This window comes from Rhincodon typus, chromosome 27 (genome assembly GCF_021869965.1).
Source record: "Rhincodon typus isolate 14 chromosome 27, sRhiTyp1.1, whole genome shotgun sequence".
NCBI lineage: Eukaryota > Metazoa > Chordata > Chondrichthyes > Orectolobiformes > Rhincodontidae > Rhincodon > Rhincodon typus.
This window is the reverse complement of record NC_063358.1, coordinates 12,990,834-13,012,959: the sequence shown is the minus strand read 5'-3', so window position 1 is coordinate 13,012,959 and position 22,126 is coordinate 12,990,834. Positions and strand designations below refer to the sequence as shown.

Here is a 22,126-nt window from a genome sequence, read left to right as displayed (position 1 = left end):
AAAGTAGGGTAACAAGGTCATTAAGCTTAACATGTCTTCTTGGGAAAATGTTAGAGCTCATGTTAATATACTACCTCCAATACCATGGTTTCTTCTTAAGTAGGCCAATATGTGGCACTTTAAACAGTGCACCTGAAAATCCAAATACATTACCTTCACTGTTTTCCTTTCATCTATCCTACTTGTTACTGCCTCAAAGAATTCTAATACATTTGTCTGGCATAATTCTCCTTTGCAAACCCTTGCTAACTCTGAATGATCGTATTATGTATTTCTAAATGCTGTGGTATTACATACCTTATAATACTCTAATAGATCTTTTTCTTACCCTCCCACACTATCTCTATCTCTTCTTCCCATTCTCTCTTTCGCTGCCCATCACTATCTCTTCCACTATTTATCTCTCCTATTCTTCAACTTTGCATATTTCTCTCTTTATCTCCTACTGTCTATCTCTGGAGCTGTTCACCCTATCTCTCCTACTCTATTTCTCACTCCCACTTTCTCTATTTCTCCCTGTCTTCCTCTTCCTCTCCCTCCTTCACTATTTCCAGCCTTACCACTACTCCCCTTCTACCTGTTGCATTGCTGAACTCAGCCAGCGGCGCCGCTGCTGCTGACACGTGTCCGTTTCTTGATTGGTGAAGGCCGTGGAAGCCGTGATGAAGTCACAAAGAAGCAACAGCCAATGGGCGGCGGCCACGGCAGGAACAGGAGCGCGCTGTGCTGAGCGTGACTAGTAAAGCGACTAATCACCCGCCGGTCGGAGGCAGCTGCCTGAGAGACTGAACACCTACGAGAGAGAGGGATTAACCGACTGGCCGGCGGCAGCTGCCCGACAGACTGAGCAACCGCGAGAGAGGGACTGGCTGGAGGAGCGCCCGTGAGGTAGGGACTAACTGCCAGTACTCGCCGACTGAAACAGGGCCCAAGCTCCGGTTCGCCACCGCCTCCCTTCCTTCACCGACCAGCGCAACCGGATCACCTTGGTGCTAACTATGCAGCCCAGGAGCAGCGAGATGGGGCTGCTTCGTGTGTTCGGTGAGTGTCTCCCACTCAACCTTTTACATCGTAAAGGACGCGAATCTTTGAAACGGAGAAATGCACTGACTGACATCCCTTGGCCTTGCGACTTGGTATCTGAACTGCTATCTCTTTTTCGCCCCCCCCTCCTTGAATACACGGGAAGGCCGTTCTGCCTCATTTGAGTAACGTTAAAGTCTGATGTCTGGCTGGTTACACCAAAAGTTCGAGGAAATCTTAGTGGGCCCAATTAATGCAACATGTAAGATGTGAAGGATATATGTTGCTATAAATTTACTAAAATGTTCTTTTGTTCACTCACTTTTCCCAACACGACTTATTTTTGAATGGAGTTTGCTTTTTTTTTTCTTGCAAATACTCCAGAGTTGTTCTGTGACTTTTCAAATGCAAATATGTCAGATGAAGTTTCATGAATCTCCAATTATAATATTCTTGAACCTTGTGAAAACTTTGTTTTTGGAACTGCAAATTGACACTAATGTAAAGCAGCTTCTATATGCTAAAGTGACTCAGTGAAACTTGATGTAAAACGATTTTAACCTTCTAAGATTTTTCCAGAAGGAAGTTGAGATTGTGCCTACTTCTCATGTGAAGTAATCACTGAGAATGAAGCAAAATTTTGATCACAGCTAATGTTGCTAGGTACTTTTAATGTCTTGATAAAACAAGAAATCAAAAAAAATCATAATATGCACAAATATTTTGTTTGATGGGACTTGTGTCAGTGATACACCAGCATTTATTGCTTATCCCTAATTGCCCAGAGGGTGATTGGGTTGCTATATTGCTGTGGGTCTCATGCAAGTTAGCCAGGTAAGGATGGCAAACCATTTTTCATCCAGAAGTCCTCTTAGACACAACTGAACACTTTTTCCCCATCACCAAATCACCCGAGGCTTATTTTCATTTGTTAGCCCTCTCCATTTAATCAAGTGATTAATTTAAATACACTGCTTGTTTAAGGAAGTGCAACCTAAAGGACACTAGTGAACCAGATCAACAATTATTGCATGTTTGCCCTTAGGCTAACTTTAAATGACATGTTAAAACTTAATTCAGAACTTTAGTCAACAGCTATTCCGGTGACTCTTAATCAAGTTAATTTTTCAATCAAAAATTGTGACCAGATTTCTGCAGTTTCCTCAATTGGTTAAACTTTCTAACAGTATTGTGTTGCATATGCTCTTGTGAATTTAGGCCTGGAGTAAGTGTACAGAGGAAGGAAGAATATTTTTGTTGTGGGGGGGGAAAAAAAAGTGGACACAACATATAGTTTAACTGGCTCAATCTGCATTATGCTGCATGTTTAATTTTAAATGTTAAATAATCCTGTAGAGTTTACATTAACGTAGAAACCTCACTAATGGAGTTTTCTTGGCTTGTCAGTTGGTTCTAATCACTGAATTAATATCTAGAAAGAAACGTATGATTTTGAAACATACGTTGCTCAGTAAGGCATTAATTTTGAGTTACACAACCTTGGAGCCCCTCATTCTCAGGCTTGCATGACAAACCTGGCACAACTTTTGAAGTTCAATATGTTTGTAGTGTTGTATAAGATGTATGTTTCATTAGCATTTGTTATACTGAATTATGCAAGGAACGAGCTTTTGGAAAAATTTGTTTTTTTTTTTTGTTTAAAAGTTTTTTGTGGGCATGTTTTTGATCCATCTATATCTGCAGTACCAACATTCTGAGTCTAACATTGATGTCCTGTTTTGCTTTTGCAGGTATTTTTGGGTCTTTGCTGGTTACTGTTAGTGCTCTCTACTCAGCAAGTGATGATGTCGTGGAACTAACCCAAAGTAACTTCAACAGAGAAGTAATCGAAAGTGATGAACTTTGGTTGGTGGAGTTTTATGCACCATGGTAAGTCAAAACAACACCAATTTGATAATTGGAGCATGCTACACCTTGTTAATTATGAACCAGGTCATGGTGAGTGTGAATGCTACTACTGTAGCCTATTATTTTACAGTTGCATGATATTCTGCTTGCATTTTATTGTTTTGTATTTTACTTTATATACAGCATTTAATACAGACAAGCTTAAGGAAAAAATAGTATGCATTTATCCTTGTTATGATAATAGCCATCCATTTTAAAACCAGCACTTAAAATGGTGATAAATGTTTATAAGTTCATTGTACACGAGTACTGCTCCACACTGTTTCTGCAGACTAAGCAGAAAACCTAATTATTTGGATTTAAGGTAATCACAGAAATAATGTAGATTAAAGGTAGTTTGGTTTTTCCATGAGAAAATTCAAATGTAGATGTCAATTCTAAAAGTCTCAGTAAGAAATATCTAAGTCAGATTGAATCCAGATAAATGTCAGCCAGTATAATTGTGTGTAAAATTTGTTTTTCTGAGCAGTAGGAGTTTCTGTCCTCTTCCCCTTCTGAGTAAATGCATGGTGTTGACATCATCTTGCAGGACGAAAGTGAACAATTTTGTTCATCGTAACATTTAGCTGAAACGTTTCTTTGGGAGCTAAATTTCAATTGTCCCTTGAATGTTTGCTAGAGAGAGTAGGATTAAGCTGAATGGACAGAACAGATCATATGAATGCACTTTTGGTTTTCTTAAAGGCATTATACAAAGATTATTTTCTGCATTGTTTTGAAAATCATTAAATCATGCAAACTGAAATAGCATAAAAGCATGTTTCAGATCCTTTGTAGTGTTATAAAAGATTGCCTGCTTACAGCATATGATGGCCCAGGGATTGTAAATCCATATTAAGAACCTGTAACAGTTTAGCTTGTCTACTGAATTCTTTGGTCATCTAACTTGTAGGTCATGTCTATATACTCTCCTTAACAAATGACAAGCGTATATAATGATTATCAGGTGATCAGTGAACTGCACTTCATGACACAGCCTATTAGGCTTTAGAAGACTAAAGTGTCATCTTTGTCTAAGCTACAAGCTTATTCTTGTAACTAATTTCTTGATTGTCCCTGACCACTGTTCAGAACTGAAGCAGACCTCTTCCGTTCAATGTTCATTTATGACTTTCCATACCTCCATCACTGCTACATAACCATCTCTTCCTAGCGTTAACTAGTAAATCTCTACACCTCTTGCATGTGCTATTGCTCTGAAACATGATTATTTCATTAAATTCCTAATCACCCTTCACCCTTAATGTCAGCTATCTGAAACTTTGTCCATTTGTAAGTCCTTACGTGCCTTTTGTTCTTTGAGCACCACTAAATGTTAGCTCAGTAAACTTGCCAGGTCAGGATCTGAGATCAGTATATACTTTATTTAAATAAATATTTTAAATTTTCCAACTTTTACAAATCAGATCTTGACCTTCTATGGTTGGATTGTCTGAAATACAGCACATTCTCTAACACTTGGTTGAAATTACTTGTGTTTGCAAAGTGATTACTGCAGGCAGAAAATTGAGGTTTAAAAAAAAGCATGACAACACTTGAACTTCTTTGCTTAAATGCAATTTTTTTTGTAACTTATAACATTCTTTGCTTCACTGAATATGGAAAATCTGCTAAGTGAAATCCATGCTTGTTTTAAAAATGGAATATGGTCATCTTGTTGGCAAATAAGTACTAGCATTCAAAGTAGTTCACTCGTGTATAGCTGTAATAATTGGTTATCTTTAGTCATGCACTTATAATACATTGAATATTGACCACTTTATTTTTGATTGAACCTGATTTTAGTTGACTTTGTCTTTTCATGTTTCAGGTGTGGACATTGTCAGAATTTGGCCCCAGAGTGGAAGAAAGCTGCATCAGCCTTGAAGGTTTATATTGAATTGCATGCAACTTAATGAACTTTTTGGCTATGAATTGTGTTTCAGACTAATTGTTTGGAAATGAGAAATATTTTGGCTTTATTGGAATACTTGTATTGACAGTGCTTTAGGAAGGATGTGAAGTCATTCAGAGGCTGTGGCATGGAGGTGATTTTCTAGAATATTTTCAAGGATGAGAGATTTTAGCTACAAAATTAAGTTGGAGAAGGAGGTTTGTTCTCCTTGGAGCAAAGGAGATTGAGGTGAGACGATGGATGTATACAAGATTATTGCAGGGTTAGATAAGGTAGATAAAAGCTTTTCCCATTGAGATGGTACAAGGACTAGGAGGACACAGATTTTTAAGATTCTGGGCAAGAGCTATGGAACCTTTTTTGTATAGCGAGTGTAACGTCCTAACTCATTGCTTTGGGTGGTGTTAAAGTATCCAGTGATTAGTGAGGTACGGTTCAGTTGGAGAGGGCCTTGGAGTATCATGTGCAGAATTGGCATCCTTCTCTGAATGATGTTCTGGTTATGGAGGGAGTGCAACTAAGTCTTACCAGATTGGTTCCTGGGATGATGGGACTGATGTATGAAGGGAGATTAGAGCTATATTCACTGGTATTTAGAAGGATGAGGGGGAATCTCGTGGGGTTGAGGAGGATAAATGCAGGAAGGATGTTCCCAATGACTGGAGTCCAGAACCAGAAGTCTGTTGAAGGATAAGGGGTGTAGGCCATTTGGGACTGAATGAGCAATTCTGAGAAAAGCTGTGGAATTCTCTGCCACGGAATAGTTGATGCTAAAACACTGTTTTCAAGAAGTTGATGGATATAGGCCTTGGGGTTGAAGGGTTCAGAGGTATGGGGAGAATGTGGGAACAGGGTACCGAGTTGGATGATTGTATTGAATGCTAGAGCAGGCTGTCAGAGCTGAGTGGCCCCCTTCTCCTGTTTTTCTATCTTTCTATACTAACCAAGTGTTTCTTAGTGATGCTGTGCTGTAGAATGTACAAGAAATTGCTTTTTGCAATCACTTGAGACTTCATTGAAGTAAAGACGAAATTATGACTCTCTTTATGACTCTTGTAATATTGCAGGGAATAGTAAAGGTTGGGGCAGTGGATGCAGACAAGCATCAGTCTCTTGGTGGACAGTATGGCATTCAGGGATTCCCAACTATCAAGCTATTTGGAATAAATAAGAATAAACCAGATGATTATAATGGTAAGAAAAATTGTGGCGATACTTGGAATCAAAGTCAGATTACCAAGGGAAATTATAAAAATTCAGTTTGAAAACTTAAAGGGTGATTAAGTAGCTGAACAAGTTCCGAGTTAACTGGCGCACACTTCAAAGGGAATTTCTCTCCGACTGTACTTGGGCCAATGGTTCATTAAGACTTGTTGAATTGATATGTAGTCTGTCCTTGGTACATTTTTTTAGTCTTTTTCTACATGCAAAAGTAATCAATGGTTCCAACCTAAGTGTTTTTATCCTGAAAAAACTATTCGTTAAAATTTGACATGTTTTAGGAGTGCTAAATTGAAGTAGCGAATCTCTAATTGAAAGCTACTGTTGTAATTGCATGACTAAATTGTAACAAGCTGAATAAATAAAGGGCTTATGTTTTAATGGGGTGTATTACATTGTCATTTTTAATTCACTTACTCATTGTGATGTTAAATTTTAACTTTTGTGGAGGTTGGCTTCTGTTGTAAATTCATGAACTGTAACTTAAAATTCAAGAAATGCATGTAATCATTGACAATCTTACAATGTAGGTGCCAGATCAGCTCAAGGGATCACAGATGCAGCCATTAACTCTTTAAGGTCAATTGTCCGAGATAGACTCGGAGGCAAGAGCAGCTCAAGTTCTTCTGGGAGAAAGGTAAAAGTCTCTTAATGTGTTTGTACTGATAAATATACTCGTGCTGATTAAGTGTTTTGTTTTATCTTAAATAAACAAATCTAGACACTGAATGCATCTGTCACCTAAGAATGCATGTCAAGCAGCAGACTTGAGTAAACTAGCTGAGTTCACAACATGGAAATACCTGGCAGCCAGCAGCCGTTCTACTGAGGCTAGGAACAATCGGTCCTTTTGCACTGCTAGGAGGGGGAGCGGAGAGCTTCTGTTTTGCCATTGGAAGGCAACAAATAGGCTTCTGAGGGAGGCACGAGTAGTTTAGTTTGGGAGAAAACTGGTATTGCAAGAAGATAGAGAATGTGGCTTCATGGTGTGCGGAAGAAAGAAGAAACCTGCAATAGAAAGGTGTGGGAGCAGTCTTCAAGGTGGGAGGGTAGGAGGCTTCTTGAGACTTTAAGTTGGGGAGGGGGAGGGGGGTAGAAGAGAGGTGGAGAGAAGGGGAGAGAATGAGTGAGAGGAGAAGGAAGGAATGGTTTCAACCCTGTTCCATTTGGGAATACTCAACTAACTAAGAGCCAGGAAAACATGGAATCACTAGTTTAATGCTAAATTGTTCAGGTGCTATTCAAGGCGGAAGATTGTAGCAGATGCTGTTGTAATGAACACTGTCAATTGTAAAATTTTAAAGCTGAGATTGGAGTTGCAGTAGAAAGGGTAATGACTGGTTAAAATATCATCGCTTTGCAATGCAAACATTAAATGAGACCTCCATGATCTGGAAAACGTTTAGCGTGATGGCTTTTTGTGCATAGAACAGCCGCATTTTGTGTTGTGGCTTTAAGTTTAATGGTGTTAATGATTATTGAGGATGACTTCCAATCTGGGGGTATGGTGAGGTGAGGAAACGATCCACTGCCAGATCTGTACAGCCTGCCACATGAGTCAGGTGATGTTTGAAGAGGTGACTGGGTGAGATGCTCAGATTTTCATATGCTCCTTCTGTTATATGCTTTGCCTTTACATAGGCTTGGTGGAAATGGTCAAGATAATTGGTTGGCACCTTCGCAGATGCTGTTTTTGAGTAAGTGATTCCCATGAGTGGGAATTACATTTTAGCAGAAAGGCTTTGAGGATGTCTTTGAAGCATTTCCTGTGCCGTCCTGCTAACAGCTTGCTGTGATGGAGCTTGGAATAGTGAGCTTGTTTTGAGAATCTTACCAAACATGCAGACACTGTCCATCTGTCAGTCTGTCCGTCTGTCAAAACAATTTGCAGAGGCACTACTAGTGATACTTGGAGCAGACTGGGATTAAATCAGACAACAAGGTGCAGGGCTGGATGAACACAGCAGGCCTAGGAGCAGAAAGGCTGACATTTTGGGCCTAGACCCTTCATCAGAAAAGGGGGAGGGGAAGGGGGTTCTGAAATAAATAGGGAGAGAGTGGGAGGCGGATAGAAGATGGATAGGTGGAGAGGAAACAAACAGGTCGAAGAGGCGGGGATGGAGCCAGTGAAGGTGAGTGTAGGTGGGGAGTTAGGGAGGGGATAGGTCAGTCCAGGGAGGACGGACAGCTCAAGGGGGCGGGATGAGGTTAGTCGGTAGGAGATGGAGGTGCGGCTTGAGGTGGGAGGAGGGGATAGGTGGGAGGAAGAACAGGTTAGGGAGGCGGGGACAAGCTGGACTGATGGTCCAGCAGTCATTGGCTCCTGTCATGGTGCAGATGTTGCAAGCATCTTTGTCTCCTGTTCAGATGACGTTGAGCATGTGCCAGTGTCCAGACTGAGGAAGTTGCCATGGTGTCTTATATTTGTTGCTCTGACACAATAGTGTTGGTTATGACCAGGCCATGCCTTTGGCATTTTGTTAGGAAGGGGATTCCTTTTTGTGTTCGTCATCCCTAAACCTTCCTTGCTAATCACATCTTTTCAGAGATTTGGAATCACCAATCAGAATCAGGATTGACATGGCACAGTGACTGAGGAAGGAGTAAAAATCTTTTTTGGCCTCATCCTTTTTTTCTAGGGTTGGGGTGTACGCATTGACTGATGTGCTGCTTTTGGGCTAGATCGCGCTGAAGGGTCATAAGTCATTTATTCTAGAGAGGACCTTGCTGAGACTGGCATCTAGACTTGTTTGTTTTTATGACTAATCCATGCGGTCTGCATTCTTCCTCAGACATCCACATCTGGAATAATATCTGCCACCTGTCCTATTCATCCTCATCTACTTGTTTGCTGACCTCTTCGATTCTTTAGATGTAAATTTTTAACCTTCTTGGTTACAGAGCAGTGACAGTGGATCTGGTAAAAAAGATGTGATCGAATTGACTGATGACACCTTTGACAAAAATGTAATTGGCAGCGGTGACATTTGGATGGTGGAGTTCTACGCACCATGGTGTGGGCACTGCAAGAGGTACCCAATCACTTTTGTAAAGTATACTAGGGAGAAAATTGCTATTGTTAATACTGTTCAGTGTCATTCTGAAGTGTTCTGAAGAATTCCAAAGGGTCAGAGCAGTAAGATTTTGAAGGAATTTTTTTTTAAATAAATGTGAAGTTGATTGTATCTTATTGCAAATCACTTCTCAGTAATGAGCATCTGTTCTTCAGAATTTCTTAAAACTGTAGTCAGATACTTGTACTGTATCACATTTGATTTCATCACTTTGTTTTCAGTTTCAAAGTCTTTTTTTTTTGATTGATTGCATTGATTCAGTAAATAGTCCAGAGATGAGGCCATAAGGTATAGGGGAAGAAATAGGCAATTGAGCCCATTCATTCTGCTCCAGTTAATGAGCTCATGACTGATCAGATAATCCTGTAGTTCACATTCCTTTTTTTCCCCAAAGCATTTGATTCCCTAACGGATTAGGAACCTGAAGACCGAGGCCTCCAAGAATAAAAAGATAGCAGGAAAAAACTCAAACAAGGAGTAAGGATAGCTTAAAAGGTACCAAGAGATGTCTTTGGCAAACAGGATTAAGGAAAATCCCAAGGCCTTTTTATAAATAAGGAGCAAGAGAATAGGTAGGCAAAGGTAAGGTCCACTCAAGGACAAAGGAGGGGAATTGTGTGGAACTGGAGGAAGTGGGTGAGATCCTGACACATTTGCATTGGTATTCACAAGGGAGAAGGACATAATGAGTCTTGGAAGGAAGATGTTGATGTTCTAAGACACGCTGATTTTTTTTTTAAGAAAAAAAGTGGTGTTGGGGCTTTTGAAAAGCATTAACATAGATGAGTCTCCAGGATCAGATGCTGAGGGAGGCAGGTGAGGAAATTGCTTGGGCCTTCCTTTGTATCCTCTTCAGTCACAGGAAAGGTCCCAGAAGACAAGAGAATAGCCTCTTACAAACTTTGGTTTGAGTATTTTTTTTTTTTTTTGAGGAAGCGACAAAGATGATTGAAGGCAGGATGACTTTTCGACAAGGTCCTTCATAATCTGATACAAAAGGTGAAGTCACATGGGATCCACAGTGAGCTGGATACAGAGATAGCAAGAACTGCAGATGCTGGAGTCAGACGACAAAGTGTGGAGCTGGAGGAACACAGCATGCTAGGCAGCCTTAGAGCAACAGGAAAGTTGAAGTTTCTGGCCAGGAGAAGGGTCTTGACCCAAAATGTCAACTTTCCTGCTCCTCTGCTGCCTGGCCTGCTGTGTTCCTGCAGCTCCACACTGTTGTCTCTGAACTGGATACAAAACTGGCTTAGTCATAGACAGTAAAGGTGGAAGGGTATTTTTTATTTTGGTCTGGAGATCAGGAATCAGTGCTGGGACTCTGGTTGTTTGTTACATATACAAATGATTTGGAGAAAAATAGTCGTACAGCACGGAAATAGGCCCTTCAGCCCAACTTGTCCATGCCGAGCAGGTTTCCTAAACTGAACCAGTCCTGTTTGCCTGTGTTTCGTCCATATCCCTCTCAACCTTTTCTTTCTGTGTACCTATCCAAATGTCTTAAGTGTTGTAATTGTACTTGCTACTAATCTGATAGTTCATTCCATATGTGCACCACCCTCTGGCAAAAGTTGCCCCTTGTGTCCCTTTTTTTAATTCTTTCCCTGCTTATTGTAAACGCACGCCCTCTAGTTTTGGACTCCCTTACCTTGGGGACTATCGACTTTATCTGTGCCCCTTGTGATTTTATAAACTTAGGTAAGGTCACCCCTCAGCCTCCTACGTTCCAAGGAACAAAGTCCCAGCCTCTCCTCCTCACTCAAACCCTCCAGTCTCCATTATGTCCTTAATCTTTTTTTTGTACCCTTTGCAGTGTAATAACATCCTATGACAGGATGACCAGAATTGTATGCAGTACTCCACATGTGGCCTTACCAATGCCTCGTACATCTGTAACATGACTTCACACCACGTGTACTCAGTGCTGTGACCAATGAAGGCAACATGGCAAATGCCACCTTCACCACCCTGTCAATCTGCAACGCCACTTTCAAGGAACTATGTACATGCACCCCTAGGTCTTTGTTCAACAACATTCCTCAGGGCCCTACCATTAACCTGTTTTGTATTTGCCCACTGGCCCAGTTGATCAAGATCCCATTGTACTCTTAAATAACCACCTTCACATTTCACTAACCACCAATTTTGGGATCAAACTTAGTAACCATGCCTCCTAATTTCTCATCCAAATCATTTATATAAATAATAAACTAGTGGACCCAGTACCAATCCTTGTGGCACACTGCTGGTCACAGGCCTCCAGTCTGGACAACAACTCTCTACTACCACCCTCTGACTTCACAGTTGAAGACAATTTTGTATCCAATTGGCTCACTGCCCTTGGATCCCATGTGATCTAACCTTGTCAGGCTACCGTGTGTAGAACCTTACCTAAAGGCCTTGCTAAAGTACATGTAGATAACATCTACTACTCTGCCTTTGCCTTTGTATAGGTGGCCTAATTAAGTTTGCAGGTGACCCAAAGATTGAGGAGCTGTGGATAGTGAGGTGGATTGTCAGGATGTGGCAGAGTATGGGCTGGAGACTTGGCAGATGGAGTTTAATCCACACAACGTGAGGTGATGTATTTTGGGAGATGTAATGCAGGAGGAAATTTAAACAGTAAATGGCAAATCCTTAGTAATATCAACATAGGTTTAAGGTAAAAGGGGGTAAGTTTTTTTTTAAAAGGAGATGCGAGAAGCAGATTTTTACAGAAGGTGATAAGTATCTTGAATGTGCTGCCAGCAGACGTGGTAGTGGAGGTGGATATCATAACAGTTTAGGAGGCATCTTGACCTATAGAGGGATATGCACGGCGAAGAGTCAAAAGGGCCTTAGTTTGAAAAGGCATCATGTCAGAGCTGTCTGTTGTGAGCTGGAGAGCCTGCTCCTGTGCTGTGCTGTTATTCTTTGAAATGCTTGCTTTTGACACTTTCCACAATTTAATAGCCTTTCAATATATGAAGAATGATAACTGCTACGTACTAGAAAGTAACTTCTGCCTAAGAAGCTGGTCATCAGGAGTCTTTGCTATTCAGGCAATGTAAAATAGTTGGAGTAGGGTTGGGGTAAGAGGGTGGTGATACATTGTTTTTAGTTTTGCTTTACTCCAACTTTAAGTTGCATGTGAAAATTATTGATTCTGTGTGCTTGCATGTAGTTCCCTGTACTAATGAATGTAACTATAGATTGGCTGCTGAGTTTCTGAATTAATGTATTACATTCTTTTACTTGTGTGTAAGATTATGAAGTCAGTCATCATCTACATCTGGCCAATTAAGACTTCAGATGACCAAACCATCATCTCGCAAACCATCCACAACCTCATTACCTCAGGTGACCTCCCACCCACGGCCTCCAACCTCATCGTTCCCCAACCTCGCACTGCCCGCTTCTATCTCCTTCCCAAAATCAACAAACCTGAATGCCCTGGTCGACCCATTGTCTCTGCCTGCTCCTGCCCCACCGAACTGATCTCCAACTATCGAGACTCCATTTTCTCCCCCTTGGTCCAGGAACTCCCTACCTATGTCCGTGACACCACCCACGCCCTCCACCTCCTCCAGAACTTCCAATTCCCCGGTCCCCAACACCTCATCTTTACCATGGACGTCCAGTCCCTCTACACCTGCATTCCCCATGCAGATGGCCTAAAGGCCCTCCGCTTCTTCCTGTCCCGCAGGCCCGACCAGTCCCCCTCCACTGATACCCTCATCCGCTTAGCCGAACTCGTCCTCACACTCAACAACTTCTCTTTTAATTCCTCCCACTTCCTACGGACAAAGGGGGTAGGCATGGGTACTCGCACGGGCCCAAGCTACGCCTGCCTCTTTGTAGGTTACGTGGAACAATCCCTCTTCCGTACCTACACCGGCCCTAAACCCCACCTCTTCCTCCGTTACATTGATGACTGTATCGGCGCCGCCTCGTGCTCCCACGAGGAGCTCGAACAGTTCATACACTTCACTAACACCTTCCACCCCAACCTTAAGTTTACCTGGACCATCTCTAACACCTCTCTCCCCTTCCTGGACACCTCTGTCTCCATATCGGGCAACCACCTAGAAACCGATATTCATTTCAAGCCCACCGACTCCCACAGCTACCTAGAATACTCCTCCTCCCTCCCACCCACCTTTCTGCAAAAATGCTATCCCCTATTCACAATTCCTTCGCCTCCGCCGCATCTGCTCCAGGATGAGGCATTCCACTCCCGTACATCTCAGCTGTCCTCGTTTTTCAAGGACTGTAACTTCCCCTCCTCGGTGGTCGAGAACGCCCTCAACCGTGTCTCCCGCACCTCATCCCTCACACCCCGTCCACGCAATAAGAACCAAAAAAGAATCCCCCTCGTCCTCACGTACCACCCCACCAACCTCCGGATCCAACGCATCATCCTCCGACACTTCCGCCATCTGCAATCCGACCCCACCACCAAAGACATCTTTCCCTCCCCACCCTTATCTGCTTTCCGGAGGGACAACTCTCTCCGTGACTCCCTTGTCCGCTCCACACTCCCCTCCAGCTCCACCACACCCGGCACTTCTCCCTGCAACCGCAGGAAGTGCTACACCTGCCCCCATACCTCCTCCCTCACCCCCATCCCAGGCCCCAAGAAGACTTTCCGCATCAAGCAGATGTTCACCTGCACATCTGCCAATGTGGTATACTGCATCCGCTGTACCCGGTGTGGCTGCCTCTACATCAGGGAAACCAAGCGGAGACTCGGGGACCGCTTTGCAGAACACCTACGCTCGGTTCGCAATAAACAACTGCACCTCCCAGTCGCGAACCATTTCAACTCCCCTTCCCATTCCTCAGACAACATGTCCATCCTGGGCCTCCTGCAGTGCCACAACGATGCCACCCGAAGGTTGCAGGAACAGCAACTCCTATTCCGCTTGGGAACCCTGCAGCCCAATGGTATCAAAGTTTCAAAATCTCCCCTCCCCCTACCGCATCCCAAAACCAGTCCAGCTCGTCCCTGCCTCCCTAACCTGTCCTTCCTCCCACCTATCCCCTCCTCCCACCTCAAGCCGCACCTCCATCTCCTACTGACCAACCTCATCCCGCCCCCTTGACCTGTCTGTCCTCCCTGGACTGACCTATCCCCTTCCTAACTCCCTACCTACACTCACCTTTACTGGCCCCATCCCCGCCTCTTCGACCTGTTTGTTTCCTCTCCACCTATCCTCTCCTCTATCCATCTTCTATCCGCCTCCCACTCTCTCCCTATTTATTTCAGAACCCCCTTCCCCTCCCCCTTTTCTGATGAAGGGTCTAGGCCCGAAACGTCAGCCTCTCTGCTCCTATGATGCTGCTTGGCCTGCTGTGTTCATCCAGCCCTGCACCTTGTTGTCTCGGATTCTCCAGCATCTGCAGTTCCTACTATCTAAGACTTCAGATGTGATGTGTTCTTGTTTTTGTTTTACTAAATTGTACTATTAGACACTCATTGGGCATGTGATTTCAATATATGTTTGCACATCTATCCATTCCATTGGTTGTTTTTGTGGTGTTGGTGATTTGGTTTCCCAGAGTAATGATTCCAATGGATCTCGTGCTTGATACACCATGCTGTTTTTTAATAATTACCTAGGTCAAGAGTTCTGAACAGATGAAGTATGTAACTTTTTTTTTTCTTAAAACTTGATTGTGTTGTAAAGGTTGGAACCTGAGTGGGCTGAGGCAGCTTCTGAAGTGAAAAGTCAGACTGGTGGGAAGGTGAAATTGGCAGCAGTGGATGCCACAGCTAATCAACTACTAGCTAGCCGGTATGGGGTAAGTGGACAGAAACTCTTAGCTTTGCGGCAGATAGTATAACTTGATACAATTTTAATGTTTTGGAGCCTTTTTATAAAGCACATTGTTCTTCATCTTTGGTGTAGAGCTTTACTTTTTGTGTTTGAAGTGTTAAGAGTTGCTATCTGTAAAATTGCATATTGTAAAAACATGATTTTTTAATGGTCTTTAAAATTTGATTTTTAACATATTAAATGTTAATCTGGTAAGAATGCTCAAAGGTTCCCTTTTTTGATTGTGACCACAGATCCGTGGGTATCCAACCATTAAAGTATTCCACAAAGATGAAGATGGTCCATATGACTATGATGGTGGAAGATCAAAAAGTGATATTGTCGCTCGTGCTCTTGAATTGTTTGCTGAAAATGCACCAGCTCCAGAACTGCATGAGGTATGGAGTGGATTGGAAAGTCAAACTACTTCTTAAAAACTTTATTTCGTACCCTTCAGTTTTTTCTGTTTCAGTGATATGGTTGTAACCTCATTTGGTGCACTTGAGAGACCAGCTCTGGTGGTGATGACCCCCTCTAATCATGCTCACAATATGGAAGTGGTCCTCTGACACATTTCTGCCTCGTGTTGCTGTGCATCTAGTTTGTGTTGAACCAAAGAATTTCATGCACTTGCATGCACAATTGTACACACATGGCCTTGGCTGAGATTTCCTTGCTATTTTATGGAAGGTATAAAAGTAGGGTAGTTAATGCCAACAACTCATGCTGCAACTGTCAGAAAGAGTTTTTCTAAAAAGCCCTCTACTGGCCTGCTTCTGGCAAGCTAGTTTGTGTGTAATAAGAAACAAATTTTAGCGCGCGCTTGTACCATTTCAATAATTTTGTTGACATTTCCCCAGAGCTATAATTATGTTGCTATAAATGCTTGGCTGAGATTCAAAAGCTATAGTTATTGCAGCAGTAGGCTGAGGTTACAGTTTGACATTTAAAGAGCATATTAAAAGGCTAGCTAGCTAGCTAACTTTAATATGGAGTCTGGCTTTCTTTTCAAAAAAGAACTTAAATGTCATTTAAAGGCTTTAATGTGTTTCACAAATGATAGTTTATGCAACAATGAGAGCTATGGTAGATAAATTATTTTTGAGCTAGATGGCCTAATGAATCGGATGAAGTTGCCCGTCCCGTGATTGTTTGCACTCTGTTTCAGTGGTAAATAGAGCAAAATCATCCATTTTCCAAGGGACGTTTTACTGGGGGTTTGGTTTGGCTAATCAGGAAATTTCCTGACAAGCCGACTCAAAGGTTTTGTACTCGGTTACCATTCTCCAGTTAAGGTTACACTAACATTTTCAAATTACTGCTTGCCTTTTTTCTTAGTAAATTTGGGCAAGGATCAAAACAAGTGCTAAATAAATTCATGTCTTAGTTAATTTTCTATCTTTTTGAAAAAAAATAGATTACTGATGAAGAGATCCTAAAGAAGACATGTGATGACCATCAACTATGTATTGTTGCTGTATTGCCACATATTCTGGATACAGGTGAGCTTTAGTTCTTACTGTTACATGAAACACATGCAAACCAAGAATAGGAAAAGATTGACTAGTCAGTGAAGCCTGTCTATATTAATCTGGTGGGGTAAACGCAAGAAAAATCCTATACTCTTTCTTTATGGTTAGGTCAATCTTTTGCATTGAATGCCTGCCCACTTTTTAAATGACAGTGATCTGTGAATACGTTCTACTTGATCATGTAAGTAACTAACTAAGTTACATGTGTTTACAGGGGCTTCTGGGCGAAATGAATATTTGGCAATACTAAAGACTATGGCCAACAAGTACAAAAAGAAGTTCTGGGGGTAGGTATGCTTATTAAAATTTTCCAAATGGAAACATGCAGTCAGATGTTTAGAGTCTTAATATGCTGATTGACTGTTTAAAATAGTAAATATAAATGGCTGAACTGAAAGCATGAACCTCTTGTACTAATTATTGCTGTTTGTATTTCAATTCCTTCCAGTAATTGGTTTTTGTTTGTTTTTTCAGTTGGCTATGGACTGAGGCAGGTGCTCAGGCAGAACTTGAAGATTCTTTGGGTATTGGTGGATTTGGCTACCCAGCAATGGCTACAATTAATGCCAGGAAGATGAAATATGCTCTGCTGAAAGGCTCGTTTAGTGAACAAGGCATCAATGAATTTCTTAGGTAATTGTTTGACATTCAATCAAATGGGAAAAGTAGTTCCTATTTCTAATGTTCTTTACACAAGCATGTCATAATCTGTCAGAGGGGACAAGGAAGACTTCAGTAAGAAATTGCCAATCACTGACCAACTTTTGCGCTCTCTTTGGAGCTGTTGTAAATGGTCTAAAATAATGGCCACACTTAATAAATTTCTGATCCAAAGGATCAAACTGTAGCTCACTTATCTCAATTCATGGCCCAGGCACGTGGTATTCCTCTCATTATTAAACAATCTGGAATCTCAACATTTTTCTCCTGTGATTTTTTTCCGATGGAATAATTTTAAGTTGATTTTATTTACCCAGTTTGTAAAAGCACTGATTTCACTCTTCTAATTGAAGACTAGTTCTTGGCCTTATCTTCAGACTAGGCATTTTACAACCTTCTGGATTTTAATATTAAGCTCAGCACCTTCAGCTTGTGAATCCACTCCCATTTCTTCTAGCTTTACTGTTTGTATTCTCTGCCACCGTGTCCTCTCTTCCTGATTCCAATAGGATTATTTGTTCTTTCCTGTCTGGCTATTAGACACACCATTGTTCTCCACATTCTGATCACTTAATCTGCATTAACAATACTCTTTCTCCCCCAATTTCTCTTCTGCACACCCCCCCCACCCAATTATCACACAAATGCTGTCCCCTCCACACTTCGTCAGCTCTGAAGAGTCATCTAGGCTCAATGTTAACTTGCTCTCTCTCTCCATGAAATGCTGTCTGACCTGCTGTGATCCCCAGCATTTTTTTTTTTAGTACAGATTCTAGCATTTGTTGTAACTTGCTCCTAGTTCTTGGCAAACTTGTTGCCAGTTGAGATGTGCATAAAATGTGTTGCACTTCTGGTCCATAAATTTTAAACTCTTTCTGAAATTATACTCTTAACTTTTTAGTTGCTGCTTATACTTTTAATTTTCCAACTAAGCTGCTTATGCTTTCAATTTCCTTGCAGGGAGCTATCAGTTGGAAGAGGCTCGACATCTCCTGTGAAAGGTGCTGCATTCCCAAAAATTAATGTGGTACAACCATGGGATGGCAAGGATGGTCAGGTGAGTTTTTCTATCGAATCAACCTGTCCAGAGATGTTGTGATCCAGTTCTGGAGCAGGTGGGACTCAAACCCAGGCTTGCTAGCTCAGTACTAGGGACACTGAGCAAATTATTTTCAGGTATGTACTCATTTAAATTTTGTGTAGTCCCAGTAGTGCAGATCTACAAAGTTTAAAGTAGTAAAACCATATGGCTGTAGTGAGTGTAACAAAATGTCTCACTTCTAGCTAATCAGATTTCATTAAAAATGGAGGCTCATCAGTGCTCTCTAATGATGTGATTAAACAATAAAGTATAATGCTGACCATATGAGCTACAAATCATTTTAAAGCCAGTTTGCATACAATTGGACCTGAACTTTAATTTGTGAAAAAATGGACAAAAAGCTAGATGCAACTTTAATTGGATACAAGCATGCATTTGGCAAATTGTAACAATATGCCATCAAGGCAACTAAATATTTATTATTTGGACTCGTAAGTACTGAACAAGTCTTTTTTAATCTTCCTCAGATGCCAGCAGAGGATGACATTGATCTAAGTGATGTGGATCTTGAGGATTATGACAAAGATGAGCTGTGAGCTGATTGTCTTCCCTCTTATTGGCAGACAGTAACCGTTGGAAGTATTGAACTTGTCATCTGTCTGCTTTGAGGCCTTGTGTCATTGTTCTAGCTCACTGTATTTCTACTGTGATCTGTAAATATGTTTCACTGGGTTTTTTCTATTTAAAGAAAAAACAAATTGAACGTTGCAGTTATGTTTTAAATTTTCCACCTGTTTTAAGTAAATTGATCTAACAGACCAAACAGCCATTTGTTATACCTGTTCCACTCTTAATTATTTGAATGGATTCTTATTTCTTTTTGAGGAGATGAGGTGCAGATCTGCATAATGCATTTAGACATCTCTACTTGTATTTGAGCAATCCTTATTCCAAAGAATGTAACCTCATGGTGATTATACTACTAAATGGGATTGATCATTTGGAACTTTGGATTGTGGAAAGACTACTTTTTTTTCCCCTGAGGAACATGGATTTCATGGAATAAATTTGGAGATTCAAATAGTTGAGTCAAGATTTTCTGGAGTGGCTGGAGAGAGATTGAAGGCTTGACTACGTTGAAGCTGTACACTGGAGGCTCATCTGTACTTTTAACCACAGCACAATGACACATTGATTCCTGTGACAAACAAGCTTAATTCAGTGTCACTAAGATGAAGATAGTTGCAAATTTCAGTTTATTCTGGGTACTCTACAGAATCTACTTTGCAATATTCAGTTTTGCAATTGATGTCCAAGTATCATTACTTAATACCATGAAACATTTTCAATTCTGAAAGATTTCCTTTATATGTTAAGTTTTTGGTCTTTTCATTTTGTGAATGAAAACTTCATGATAACACTGTCTGAGCTGTGGAGTCAGTTCTTAAACATCTGAAGTGGTTTCCTTTTTTGTAATGGGCAGTATTAAAGGAGAAGGTTAATATTTGTAAATGTTTTCTACAAATTACAACTCAATAATACCTGCTGTTGCTACTGAGAACTACGCAGACCACAGTCATACTTGAAAATACCATTAGAGGTCACCATTCCATGAAAATAGATTAAGTGAAATTTGGGGGAAGTCATTTTTAGTCCCATGTTCCACTTTATTCATCAAATCAGAATTACATTTCAGTTTGTTTACTGTTGTCAGTTTTTTTACATGCTGATTTCATTCTAATTTTCAGGATAATGAGGGGAGAAGTTGGTTTTTATTTAATTTTGCACCTGCAGATTTGAGTCAACTCAGACCAAGAGTGGCCTTCCATTTTTGTACATCGATCTCTTCTTGTATATACATAAAAACACAATTCTTAACCTTAGAATTGGGGAGAAAGGGTAAATTCTGATTAAGACAAAAACTAACAATAGTAGGCCACCAGTTCAAGAATGCAGAATATAGATAGATGTGCATCATTTGAGTTGGGAGGTGGCTCTGGAAAGAAAAGCATCATAATGTTTGAATCCCATTCTCTCCACCACCACCACCAACCCCCTGCTTCGTCTGCCCCAAACTGGTGTTTGCCCGTGAAAGGGTTTAGTGTTTGCCATTCTCCCTTCCTAATATGGTTATTTTCTTGAGGTAAGACTGAAGGAAAAAAAATAAAATTACTTTTTTGTTTCCATGAAGTAACAGTCGGCCTCTCTTTCTTCTAATTATGTTTCTTGCTCCCATTGATCATAAACTTGAATGTTGATTCATCAAACATGTGGAATGCATAACAAGTTACATCTCTCGCTAGATAAAGACTTCTTGAGTATCCATAAGTCTATATACAACAGCAGAATTTACAGCTGATGTTTAACCTGGACAAAACTTAAATATTTACCTCAGATGTATACCAAATCAAGGATTCTGATAATTGTGAAGTCTTTGATTTTTTTTTTTTTTTTTTTTTTTTTCTTTCTTGACTGTTTCTATCCAGGTCTGTAGATGTTCATTGTAAGGACTGTTTGAACTTAGTTACGTAAATACTGAAAATTGGAACAGCTCCCACTTCAGATGGCTGTTGCTAGTATAAAGAACTTTCAGAACAGAATGGATCTCCCACTCTGCTCCAGCCAACTAGTTCCATCCTTACTACAGAAAATGATTCCATTCTGCTACAGGATGACATTGTCTGTCTGTTTTCTACACACGTCTTGTCTTGTACCAAAATTCGTCAATCGGTGTTGAAATTGCAAGTTGATTATTTTTCATACAAACTGGAGAATGATCGAAATGTTTGTCCTACCAGGATAAACAGATGTTGGACCCAGGATCCAGCATTATCCAATTAATGAGGCAACATTTATTGCAGGCATGAAATTATAGGTAGAAGACAAGTTAATCTTAGAAGATCTTTGGTCTCTGCAGTAAGTGCAACTATTATTTTAGTAACTGAATTATTCTATGCTACATTTAAAGGAGTGCTGTATGTTGAGGAAGAAATGCTTGCCAGAGCAAATCGACCACTTTGTTTCTCAATTAGTGGTAAAGGATCTCTTCTTTCCTTCTATTGAATGAGAATGTTGGAAGTGGCACTTCCTTGGTAAAGGAAGTGCTATTCTTGTGTTCACTAATTTTGTAGGGGTTGCAACAACTTTAAGTGAAGGGTGATCTATTTATCCAGACAATTGCAAATTCACTTTCAACAATGGCTAGGGACATTGTTAAATATGCATGTAATGTCCAAGTACTGATTTAAGTATCAACTTGGGGAATTTTATTTTGTTTGGAATAAAATGCAAAATGTTTTCTTTACCAATCCTGAGGCATACCATCTTTCAAAGAATAGGAGCATTACATGCGTTATACACACCATAATGCTCAGTGCAGCTCCTGAAGAGTATGGTATTGACACTTCTTCTCTAGCTCTTGATAAGAAATCTCCAATTTTCCTTTTCTCTTTTAAACTTTTGTTAGATTTTGAGCTGTCTGTCGTGGTTTTACCACCTTGTGCCATCTCTTGCAAAAATAAGCATTGCAAGCTGAGCGTTTTTGAATGCTATACTGGGAAATTTGATTGCTATATACCATCTTTCACTTTTTTGTTTGTATTTGTTTGTTTCTCTTTTGTCAGTTCACCTTTTTTGCATGTTTAATTTTCATCATCTTGCTTTACCTGCTGACTAATTTGTTTCTATACTTGCGTCAATCAGCTGACTAAAGTTGAAAGAAAATGTTCCTAATTTTGATATAATTGTGCTATGAAAATTTTCCAATATTGCCAGTGAAATAAAATTAAGTAGATATTTGGACTGATTTTTAAGGGCGGACTGAAAAATTGAGTCGCCCAGACTGAATGCTTGCCATCTGCCTCTGGTGAGGAGTGCAATGTATGAACTGCCTTAACGGAGAACAACTAGTTAACTGATTCATCCTTGTGCTTTGAATTTTCTTAAATCCA

General features: G+C 40.7%; 1 protein-coding gene across 1 annotated transcript; it reads left to right on the top strand.

The window, feature by feature from the left end:
• The first annotated feature begins 666 nt into the window (after nt 1–666).
• pdia6 (protein disulfide isomerase family A, member 6) lies at nt 667–20,366 on the top strand. The gene is made up of 13 exons (XM_048613310.1): nt 667–1,041; nt 2,775–2,913; nt 4,763–4,820; nt 5,914–6,040; nt 6,598–6,704; nt 8,969–9,099; nt 14,814–14,928; nt 15,197–15,340; nt 16,360–16,444; nt 16,689–16,761; nt 16,949–17,107; nt 18,095–18,191; nt 18,704–20,366. Exons 1-13 carry the CDS (start codon nt 999–1,001, stop codon nt 18,770–18,772), a joined length of 1,347 nt encoding a protein of 448 aa, XP_048469267.1. The 5' UTR covers nt 667–998; the 3' UTR covers nt 18,773–20,366.
• Nucleotides 20,367–22,126: the final 1,760 nt, after the last annotated feature.